Raw genomic sequence first — 12,582 nt, 5'->3', positions numbered from 1 at the left:
CCACTTTAATATCAGTCACATCTTCCCCCTGATTTGTCATCTGTAACAATTCAGGACAATACAGCAGACAGGTGGGAAATCTAACAGATCCACATAAGAGACCCCCGCCATCTATGACCCCTCTGACTGCAGGACCCCCTTATATAGATGTGTATAGGGCTCAGCTCCATTTACCTGATGGTTCTCTGGGAGCTTCTCCTCTGGACAGTCCTGGGAATACAGAGGACGGGGATATCTCTTGGGGGGACTTCTCCTCCCGGAGTCTGAACCTATAGGAGATAACACACAGACTAAATACAATACTGAGTGCTGAAATGCGTCAGAGGAGATTTATTTATTTATTTTTCGCCTATGACAGCACCCCAGGAGAATAGGCAAGAATGCTATCTAGGGAGGGACTACAGCCTGCAGCACCTTACGGTCAAAGGAAATACCCTCATTAGAAGGTAGCTGCAGTCTATAGTGCCTAAAAAAAGTATTTGGAGAGCTCCAGGTAGCTGCTCTACAGATCTGCTCAATTGAAGCTGAAGCTCTCTCTGCCCATGATGTGGAGACTGATCTTGTAGAGTGAGCCCCAAACCCCGAGGGCGGAACTAGTCCCTTAGAAGAATAAGCTAAGGCAATGGCCTGTCTGATCCACCTAGCAATGGTCCGAGAAGAGGCAGCAGAACCCTTCTTAGCTCCCTGAAACAAAAGCAGCAGACGAGAGGAGGCTCTCCAAGGCTGAGTGATCTTCAGATACAGTAAAACACACCTCCTAACGTCTAGGCAGTGGAACTCTGATTCCTTCTCATTCTTAGGGGAGGCACAGAAGGAAGGTAGCACTATCTCCTGAGAGCGGTGAAAATGAGAAGAGACTTTTGGTAAAAAAATAAGGATCGGGAGAAATAACTACCCGATCATCCAAGATAACTTAATGGGGGGGGGGGGGAGAATCAGCAGAGAGTACACTGATCTCACTAACCCTTCTTGCCGAGGTGATGGCAAGCAAGAAAGCAAGCTTTAGGGAGAGCATCTTTGGGAAGATACAATCAATCGGCTCAAAGGGGTCAGAAGAAAGCGCAGAGAGGACCAAGTTTAAATCCCAAACAGGGGTTTTGACCATAGAGACAGGAGATTACTTGGACACAGCTGTACCAAACCTCTTGATCCAGGGATGGACTGCTAATCTAAACTCAAACAAGGCACTAAATGTCGATATCTGGACTTTTAAAGTACTAGGCCTAAGTTGTTTCTTCTAACCTTCCTGCAAGAATTCTAGCACTAGCAGAATGACAGGAACCTCTAGCACATCCACTGAAAAAGGCCCTCCAAACTCTAAGGTAGATCTCAGAAGTAACCCTCTTCCGACTGGCAAACAGTGTTAACTACCTCTTCACAAAGACCTCTTCTTTTTAGAATCTCCCTCTCAAGAGCCAAGCAGTCAGATGTAGATTTTTTTTACTTTTAGGTGAAAGACTGGACCTTGAGACAGAAGTTCCTGAGACGCCGGAAGCACCCACGAAGTTACTATCGACACCCTGCGGAGCGAGGAGAACCAAACTCTTCTCGGCCAGAAGGAGGCTATAACTATTACAGTGGCCTCTTCCTCTCTGATCTTTTTGAGAAGCCTCAGTAACATTTTTAGGGGGGGGAAGAAAGGCCTAGAAAAGGCCCTGTCTCCAAGATTGAGACAATGCGTCCACCGCTTTCGGATGTTCCCATGGAGATAGGGAATAGAAAAATTCTACCTCTCTGTGTGATCTGGTGGCAAAAAGATCTATCTCCGGAATCCCCCATAATGCTGTGACCTGGTTGAAAACCCTCTGCTCTAGGGACCACTCTCCCTGGCTTAGGTGGTGACAACTGAGAAAGTCTGCTTTCACATTGTCCGAGCCCTTGAGATGCACCGCAGAAAGAGAAGATAGAGAAGTCTCTGCCAGACTGAATATTTGATGGGTAAGGGACATGAGGCCCTGAGCTCTTGTACCTCCCTGCCGATTGATATAGGCTATGGCTGTTGTGTTGACCGAGTAGATCTCTACATTTCTGCCCCTGATAACTGGAAGACTCTGTTCCAGGGCTAACTTGATCTGGGATAAGGCTCTGCTGTCACAGCTCCCCTGCAACAGAAGGGACTCCACATGGGCTCCCCAACCGGATGGACTTGTATCTGTAGTCAAAGGAAGAACCGCTTCTCTGATCCACGGAACCCCTTTTTGAAGATTTTCGAAATTCATCCACCACCTCAAGGAGCTCAGAGTCCGAGGAGATAGAGATATCTCCGAGTCCAGCGAGAGTATACATCTGTCCCATTCCTGTAGAATCTGAAGTTGTAGAATCCTTGAATGATTTGGGGTCCATTCTACTGGAATCCGAGCCGTCATGAGGCCCAACACAGACATGGCCTCTCTTAGGGTGACAGACGGGTGTGAGTGAATGTGTTGGACCCTGGACTTAATTTGTAAGGCCTTCTGAAGGGGCAACCGACACTTCTGGGCTCTGGAGTCTACAATCATCCCTAGGAAGTTGCACCTCTGGCTTGGACATAAACTGGACTTTTCTAGATTTATCTCCAATCCTAGCTTTTTTAGAACTTCCTTCAACCAGTCAATCTGCCTCTGAAGGGCCCGATACGATTGGGACACAAGAAGAAATTCATCCAGGTAAAGTATGATGACTATTTTTCTCCCTCACATGGGCCATCATTTCTGAAACGATTTTCGTGAACACTCTCAGAGCCTGCGAAAGCCCAAGGGGTAAGGGGAAGGAGGTAAGCAACGGCTCCCTAGGGGTACCCCCTTTAATGCGGGCCTCTAACTCTCCCATCCACACCTTTAGGGACCTAGCGACAGAGGTAGCAGTAATAGCAGGTTTAAAGGCTGCTGCAGAGGCCTCCCAATTTTTCTTTAAGTAAATCGTTCCTTCCTCTGTTAAACATAAATGTCCGTTTGATGAAGAGGTCTCCGCCCCCTGGGATACGCCCCAAAACTGGATGCTCCTGTGGCTAAGATGTCCAGGAAAAATTCTCTACCCTTTGAAGATATGGGTTCCCTTAAAGACCCAATGGACAGAAGGGCAGAGGAAAACTTCATAACAAAACAATAACAAAAGACAGGTACACTCTGCAGTCTCACTAAACCCTCAAACTGATTTTAAAATTGAGAGATTAGTCAACATGTCCTACAGTGTAGAACATGTCTAAGCCCGGGCACCACGCCAAGGTTTCTCAAGTAGCCCGGGACCTCCTGGTATTGCCCGTACGGCTCAGGTAGGAGAGTGTTAGGTCCCGGGCTACTTGAGAAACCTTGGCGTGGTGCCCGGGCTTAGACATGTTCTACACTGTAGGACATGTTGACTAATCTCTCAATTTTAAAATCAGTTTGAGGGTTTAGTGAGACTGCAGAGTGCACCTGTCTTTTGTTATTGTTTTGTTATATTGTTATATTAATTATGACATCCGCACTTGTTACCTTGTGTAGGATGTCTATTGTGGTACTTGTGGTTCGCCGCGGGCATCCTCCACCGTATGCATTTTGCTGGGGATTGCCATTAGCAACGGGTCACAAGTGCAGGATTTGCTCCCCTATATATATGCACAACTGCATGTGGGTTTGAGCACCTCCTGCTAATACCAACCTGTCTTCTTAGTTTGGGTATACAGAGGAAAACTTCCTATCTGTGGTCTTCCATTCCCTGGCGATTACCGCCTGAATGTTCTTAGGTACATCAAACACCTTCCTCTTTCTAGGACCCAGGCCCTCAAACATAGCACTGACTGCTGAGGTCATTGATCATCCAATCCCATAGTAGCTCTAACCGCCTTGACTAGGGAGTTAGTGTTCTCAGTATGAAACAGCGGTTTTCCTGCGGCCTCGTCCTCAGAAGAATCGTCCGATGACAAACACTCTCCTCCTTCCTCCCAGATAGAATATCGCTGTCGCTGGAGGGGGAATCTTTAGATGCAGCAGCAGAAGTACCGGGGCGACATTTCATCAATCTGCTAACCAACTCTGACCTCATCCCTGATCATCTGCTTAATACTGCTCATCAAGGATGGAGCTTCCTCCTCCATTAACTTGCTGACACATCCTTGAGAAAGGGGTTTAGCCCATGCAGAGGGTAGCTTCTTTTTACAAACCGCACACCCCCTCTCTTTAGCTCTGGAGGTCTTCCTGGAAGATTCCTTAGACACCTAGGTACAAACAAACATAACCCCATAAGCAATAGTAAATTAAATCTGCTGGGGAATGACCCCTCTTACCCCACCGTGGTACCGATGTATTACTGGTGGTCTCAGAGCGCTGAACCTGCTCCATTCCTTACACAGCAAACTCAGCAGGAATGGGAAACTGACAGCTCTTCAGTCCGCATGGCAGTGAGCTGGCTGGGCATTTTGTCCTCGGCACGCGCTGCCGGCTCCCTCCCCTTCTGGTCGGCAGCGTCGGCTTCCTTCCACCGCCGCACTCGGAAGTTCAGACACGCGCGGGCCGGCGGCCGAACATGCGAACACGGCCGCAGAAGACCCAGAGGTACAAACCCCCCAGGTCCAGGGAAGGGGACGGAAGGCGAGGGACAGACTCTGGAGCTCAAACTGAGCAGCGGCTCGTCATGGAGACTTAAGCCGCTCGGGGTAACCCTCCTCACTTGCATAAATTGCCGGGGCCCCCGCAGCTCTAACAGAGTATTGGCGATCCGATTCCTTCCTGCCTCTTAGGACAGGAAACTGAGCTGGAGGAGAGGTCCCCTCTTTTAAAAGGCGTTCTGGTTCCTGGTTCCTGTCCAGAGGAGGAGGCGGTCTCTCAAGGAGTGCTGTCATAGGCGAAAGAGAAAATCTTTTTTTCAATTGGTCTTTAGTAAAAATATTGAGCCGTTCTGCCACAAAGGGTTAACTGTTCTTCTAGCTGTGTGACTGGTACTTGTGCTGGTCATCTAATAATCCTGATCTCTAAATTACTAAGGCCTGTATTACACCAACAGATTATCTGACCAATATCTGTCCAAATGCAACATCTTTTAAGTGCAACTCTTTAAGTGCACATACTGAATTATACCAGAATGTAATATTATGGATATGGAATCCACTTTGTCATCACTGCCTACTGACCATCACCAATTCTCTCCTCTCCAGGTATATCTACATTGAAGCTAACTGCTGCACCCAGCTTTCCACAGTCTGATATTGTCCACACCTCTCATCGTTCCTTCTCGTTCCCTGGTACGTCTACATTGAACTTCAATGTCTCTTTCTCTGCTGGATTTATTGAGTATTTGCTTACATTGACTATTTCACCCTCTATCTGGTCCTCCCTTGATTAGGCCAAATGTAGCCCCCTCCCCTCTTGGTCAAACCTGAGTGAAATCCCCTATATCTATTCATCCAGCAAGGAACTATTCTTCTCTCCCTCCATCTTACCTTCTCATCTGACACTTGCACAAACCTGTTTGCCAACATAAAACACTTCCTTCCCAAACACACACAGATACCTCCCCTGCCCGCTCTTATTCTCACCTACTAACACTTTCTCTGCTTCTCCTTATTGCTGGTGATATCTCTCCAAATCCAGCCCCCCCTCAGCAAATCCTCACTATCACCTCCATGTCCCACTACAAATCTCCTTCTACAAATTCCTGCAAATTCCTCTGACCCTGCTCCTTTGGTACCTCTTTCAGGAGCATTATGGAATGCACACTCACTCTGTAACAAACTCTCCTACATTCATGATCTTTTCATCTGTCAAAAACTTTCCTTTCTTGTTCTCACAGAAACATGGCTGAAACCCCTTACACCACCTCCCCTGCTGCACCCTGCTGCATATAGTGGATTTCATTTCACTCACACACCCCACCCCGGCTGCAAACATGGTGGATGAGTTGGTCTTCTCCTATCAGACACCTGCTCCTACAGTCCAACTCCACTGCCACCCTCCATTACACTCACTTCATTTGAAGTACACTATGTTCGCATCTACTCTCCCTCCAACCTCCAAGTAGCTGTCATTTACCACCCCCAGCCACCATCTTTCTTGACCACTTGAACACCTGGCTACTATAATTTCTTTCTGCCGACATCCCCACTATCATCATGGGTGACTTCAACATCCCTATTGACACCTGCTACTCAGCCACCTCTAAACTCCTATCACTCTATTCCTCCTTCAGCCTATCACAGTGGTCTTCTGCTCCCACCCACAGAGATGGTCACACTCTGGATCTTGTCTTTACCCGCCTCTTCTCCCAATCTAACCTTTCTAATTCGCCTCTCCCCCTATCCGACCACAACCTACTCACCCTTCTCTTCATTGGTCTCTTCTGCTGCTCCTCCGGTCCACACACTAGCACCCCCCCGCAGGAACCTTAAACATCTCGACTTGCTTTCTGACTCTCTTCTGCCACTCACTACCATCTGTTCCCTCCAAGACCCAGATGCTGACACCACCCTGTATAACACCACAATAAGTACAGCTCTGGACACTGCTGCACCCCCCCCCTCCCCACCCACACACACACAACAAAACCCGAACAATCAACAGACAACCCTGGCACACCAACCTGACCAAAAAACTCAGACAAGCTTCCAGGGCTGCTGAGCGGTGATGGAAGAAATCCCATTCTAAGGATCACTTCACTGCATACAAGCAATCCCTCCACATATTCAAATCCTCACTCGCTGATGCAAAACAGACGACTTCTCATCTATCATGTTTTCCTGGCCCACAGCCCTAAACAACTTTTTAACACTTAACTCCCTTCTCCGTCCCCCAGCGCCCCAACCCTCTCCTCTCATCTCAGCTGAGGACTTTGCCACATACTTCAATAAAAAAGGATAGTCAACATCAGAGAAAGCTTCAAAGCACAGTCCCCACAGACCCTCTACACAACTGCTCGGTCCTCTTCTCCCAAAACCCGCTTCTCCACCTCATCCATAACCTCAGCACAGTGTTTATCCCAGCCCTAACTCATCTCTTCAACCTATCACTAACCTCTGTTTTTATCCCCTCTGGTTTTAAACATGCTACCAATACACCCATCCTCAAAAAGCCTTCACTTGACCCATCTTCTTTGTCCAGTTATTGCCCCATATAACTTCTTCCGTATGCCTCAAAGCTACTTAAACAACACGTCCATTCTGAACTGTCCTCTCACCTCTCCTCCTGCTCCCTCTTTGACCGGGTACAATCTGGCTTCCGAAGCCACCACTCAAATGAGACTGCCCTCACCAAAGTCACCAATGACCTACTAACAGCCAAGACCAAAAAACATTACCCTCTCCTCCTTCTCCTTGACCTGTCCTCTGCCTTTGACACTGTCGACCACTCCCTTCTGTTACAAACTCTCATCTCTTGGCATCACTGACCTGGCCCTCTCCAGGATCACATCATACCTCACAGACCGGACGTTCAGCGTCTCCCACTCTTACACCCCCTCCTTGTCTCATTCCCTCTCTGTTGGTGTCCCGCGAGGCTCTGTCCTTGGACCCCTGCTCTTCTCTATCTACACTTTTGGCCTGGGACATCTCAGAGTCCCATGGTTTTCAGTATCACTCTTATGCTGACGACACACAAATCTACCTCTCTGGTCCAGACATCACCACCTTACTATCCAGAATCCCACAATGCCTATCTTTCATATCCTCCTCCTCCTCTCGCTTTCTAAAACTTGGATAAAACAGAATTCATCATCTTTCCCCCATCTTGATCAACCCCCCCAACAGACCTATCTATCACGATCAATGGCTGCACACTATCCCCGGTCAACCAAGTCCGCTGCCTTGGAGTGACCTTGGATTCTGCCCTCTGCTTCCGACCGCACATCCAAGACCTTTCCACCACCTGCCGCCTCCAGCTCAAAAACATCTCCCGCATCTGCTCTTTCCTCAACTTTGAATCTGCGAAAATGCTTGTACCTGCCCTCATCATCTCCCGCCTAGACTACTGCAACATTCTCCTCTGTGGCTTTCCATCTAGCACTCTCGCACCCCTCCAATCTATCCTCAACTCTGCTGCCCGACTAATCCACTTCTCACCCTGTTACTCCTCTGCCTCTCCCCTCTGCCAATCCCTTCACTGGCTCCCCATTGCCCAGCGAATTCACTTCAAAATACTAACAAATACATACAAGGCCGTCCACAACCTGTCCCCTCCCTACATCTCTGAGCTACTTTCCCAATACATCCCCACACGCACTCTCCGATCCTCACAAGACCCCCTTCTCTCCTCTTCCCACAATCGCCTCCAAGATTTCTCCCGCGCATCCCACACACTCTGGAACTCTCTACCCCAACATATCAGACTCTCACCTACAGTGGAGACCATCAGGAGGAACCTGAAAACCCACCTCTTCAGATAAGCCTACAACCAATGACCCTGCTGCCTCTATACCGCCATGACCAGCTTCACCCTCTCCTACTGTGTCCTTCTCCCATACCATGTAGATTGTAAGCCCCGCGGGCAGAGCCCTCTCTCCTTCTGTACCAGTCTGTAACTTGTCTTGTTTATGCTTAGTGCAATTGTCTATATTATGTATGTGCACCGCTCATCATATGTACAGCGCTATGGAATGAATGGCGCTTTAACCCCTTAGTGCTATTTGACATGTATACTCGTCACAGAATTAAACTGTCACCATGTCTGCAGATCTGCTGACAGCGCTGAGACTCCAGCTGTTACACACAGCCAGGGATCTCAGCTAACCAGTCCAGGACCAATGAAGGCGGTCCCGGGCCAGACTAGCCAATCAGAGGATTCTAATGCCGGCTGAAAGGTTCTGATCCCCACAGTCCGTGACTGTGAAGATCGGAACCTTCTAAAATGTGTGTGTGTATATATATATAAATAATAACCCCCCATCCCCACCTGTAGACTCCAGCCTATATCATTGTGCCCCCGTCAGGATGGCAGAGCAGGCTGGCACCGATGGCAGCCGTTTAACCCCTTCCATTTGCTGTATGGAAAGTGTTAACAGGGAGGGAGCTCTGTCCCTCTCCCATCGGGGACTGCTGTGCCATTGCAGCCACCCAATACTTGACGGGTTCACAGAGGTAGGGGGCTCCCTCCCCCATCGGACACTACTCTGTGGTGGCAGCGTCCGATAGTTACCATGGCAACCGGACGCCTTCACAGGCTTCCGGCTTGCCATGGTATAAAAGCCTGATTAGCCTCCTGCTAAAGGCAGCAGCAGCCTGATCAGCCTGTGTGTAAAGTCACAATACACTACAGTACACTATATAGTGTACTGCAGTGTATTATAGAGGCATCAGACCCACCGGACCTTCAACAACCAAGCGGGTCTGGGTAAAAAAAAAAAAAAAAAAAAAAAAATTATTCTTATAACCGCACAGTTATCACAAATTAAATACACTACACGTTTGATATCACCGCGTCCGTAACAACCTGATCTATGATAGGGTCATGTTACTTTACACACACGATGAACTCCAAAAAGAAAAACTATGATGAAATTGAAATTTTGCCCACCTCACCCAAAAAAAAAGTATTAAAAGTGATCTTAACAGTCTTATGTAAACCAAAATCATACCAGTCAAACCGTCACCTCATCCCGCAAAAAATTATCCCCTACATCAGACAATCGCAAAAAAAAAAAAAAAAAAAAATATATGGCTCTCAGACTATGGAGACACTAAAACCCTTTTTTTTAATTTATTTTTAATGCCATTATTGTATAAAACTTAAATAAATAAAAAAAGTATATATATTAGGTATCGCCGCATCCGTAAGAACTCTATTAAAATATCACGTGACCTAACCCCTCAGGTGAACACCGTAAAAATAAAAGCGATCAAAAGGGCATATGCCCACCAAAATAGGAACCTATGAAACAGGCACCTCATCCCGCAAAAAATGAGACCTTAACTAAAAAATCTATGGCTCTCAGACTATGGAGACAGTAAAACATAATTTTTTAATTTACAAAATGACCCAAACATGATTGACAAAAATTAACTATTAGATGAGGTATCAATATCTATTATAAAAGTAGAGAAATTGAAATTTGGAAAATTGTGAATTTTCAAAATTTTTGGTAAATTTGATATTTTTTTATGAATAAAAATTTAATTTTTTACTCAATTTTACCACTGTCATGAAGTACAATATGTGACGAGAAAATCTCAGAATGGCCTGGATAAGTAAAAGCGTTTTAAAGTTATTACCACAAAGTGAGATTTGCTAAAAATAGCCTGGCCCTTAAGGTGAAAGAGTCATGAAGGGGTTAATAATAGGTAATATTTGTCCAATGAGACCAATAGTTGGTGTGTATAACAAAAGATCTGTGTGTGTAATAGGACATCTGACCAATGAATGGTCAGAAAATCTGTCAGATAATCTGTTCTTATAATACAGGCCTTAGAGGTGATGACACCTACCTGAGGTATAACAGCCATTACTACATGTCTCCAGCCTTTATAGTGTAGAAATAATGTCATCTATAACACCCGGCATCTGATGACACCTACCTGAGGTATAACAGCCATTACTACATGTCTCCAGCCTTTATAGTGTAGAAGTAATGTCATCTATAACACCCGGCATCTGATGACACTTACCTGAGGTATAACAGTCATTACTACATGTCTCCAGCCTTTATAGTGTAGAAGTAATGTCATCTATAACACCCGGCATCTGATGACACCTACCTGAGGTATAACAGCCATTACTACATGTCTCCAGCCTTTATAGTGTAGAAGTAATGTCATCTATAACACCCGGCATCTGATGACACCTACCTGAGGTATAACAGCCATTACTACATGTCTCCAGCCTTTATAGTGTAGAAGTAATGTCATCTATAACACGTGGCATCTGATGACACCTACCTGAGGTATAACAGCCATTACTACATGTCTCCAGCCTTTATAGTGTAGAAGTAATGTCATCTATAACACCCGGCATCTGATGACACCTACCTGAGGTATAACAGCCATTACTACATGTCTCCAGCCTTTATAGTGTAGAAGTAATGTCATCTATAACACCCGGCATCTGATGACACCTACCTGAGGTATAACAGTCATTACTACATGTCTCCAGCCTTTATAGTGTAGTAGTAATGTCATCTATAACACCCGGCATCTGATGACACCTACCTGAGGTATAACAGCCATTACTACATGTCTCCAGCCTTTATAGTGTAGAAGTAATGTCATCTATAACACCCGGCATCTGATGACACCTACCTGAGGTATAACAGCCATTACTACATGTCTCCAGCCTTTATAGTGTAGAAGTAATGTCATCTATAACACCCGGCATCTGATGACACCTACCTGAGGTATAACAGCCATTACTACATGTCTCCAGCCTTTATAGTGTAGAAGTAATGTCATCTATAACACCCGGCATCTGATGACACCTACCTGAGGTATAACAGCCATTACTACATGTCTCCAGCCTTTATAGTGTAGAAGTAATGTCATCTATAACACCCGGCATCTGATGACACCTACCTAAGGTATAACAGCCATTACTACATGTCTCCAGCCTTTATAGTGTAGTAGTAATGTCATCTATAACACCCGGCATCTGATGACACCTACCTGAGGTATAACAGCCATTACTACATGTCTCCAGCCTTTATAGTGTAGAAGTAATGTCATCTATAACACCCAGCATCTGATGACACCTACCTGAGGTATAACAGCCATTACTACAGGTCTCCGGAGCCTTTACTAGTATAAAACCATTAGACTGCCATTTAAAGAGTCAAAGCTGGGTCACTGCCCGGAGTGCTCCTTTACTGCAGCTCTAAGGTGGAGCCTCACCTGAAGAAACCTCCTAATTCCCTTCCTCCATTCATGATTCCATACCTGTGGTCACATGGACTGGAATGTCCTCCTCCACCTCACTCTTACAGGGGGGATCGCCCATCACTCGCTCTTCTTCATCCTCCACTTTAATATCAGTCACATCTTCCCCCTGATTTGTCATCTGTAACAATTCAGGACAATACAGCAGACAGGTGGGAAATCTAACAGATCCACATAAGAGACCCCCACCATCTATGACCCCTCTATGACTGCAGGACCCCCCTATATAGATGTGTATAGGGCTCAGCTCCATCTACCTGATGGTTCTCTGGGAGCTTCTCCTCTGGACAGTCCTGGGAATACAGAGGACGGGGACATCTCTCGGGGGGATTTCCTTCTATGAGTCCTTCTGTAGGAAACACACAGGAGCAGGAGAGATTACTACATGTGATGATGAGTTGATGGGGGTAGTATCCAGGTGACCCATGACAGCCCCCCTCCTTACCCTGCTGATCGCCCCATAAATCCGTCTCCTCTTCTTCTTCATCTTTAACCTCAACCTTAATATCCATCAGATTTTCATCCTGAAGAAGAGAAATGTAAAATGGTCTTTGGTTCAATCCCTTTCTGGTCATATTCTGGGGAGACTTCAGCTCCATCTACCTGATGGTTCTCTGGGAGCTTCTCCTCTGGACAGTCCTGGGAATACAGAGGACGGGGACATCTCTCGGGGGGACTTCTCCTTCTGGAATCAGAACCTATAGGAGATAACACACAGACTGAATACAATATCCTGAAATGCGGCAGAGGAACCTGCGGGTGGATTAGGGTGGAGTTCA

At 46.5% G+C, this 12,582-nt stretch overlaps 1 protein-coding gene across 1 annotated transcript in view; it reads right to left on the bottom strand.

Moving 5' to 3' along the window:
- LOC120998324 (aspartic and glutamic acid-rich protein-like) overlaps positions 1-12,582 on the bottom strand; it is a 2,513,920-nt gene that overhangs the window by 1,993,319 nt on the left and 508,019 nt on the right. The window contains exons 6-7 of the mRNA XM_040428985.1: positions 12,249-12,327; positions 175-269 (exon numbers count right to left, since the gene is read on the bottom strand). Coding sequence (XP_040284919.1) covers positions 175-269; positions 12,249-12,327 — 174 coding nt within the window. The remainder of the gene's footprint in view (positions 1-174; positions 270-12,248; positions 12,328-12,582) is intronic.

The sequence above is a fragment of the Bufo bufo genome, chromosome 4 (genome assembly GCF_905171765.1).
Source record: "Bufo bufo chromosome 4, aBufBuf1.1, whole genome shotgun sequence".
Taxonomy (NCBI): domain Eukaryota; kingdom Metazoa; phylum Chordata; class Amphibia; order Anura; family Bufonidae; genus Bufo; species Bufo bufo.
The sequence above is the reverse complement of the archived record's forward strand: the minus strand, read 5'-3'. Positions and strand labels throughout refer to the sequence as shown.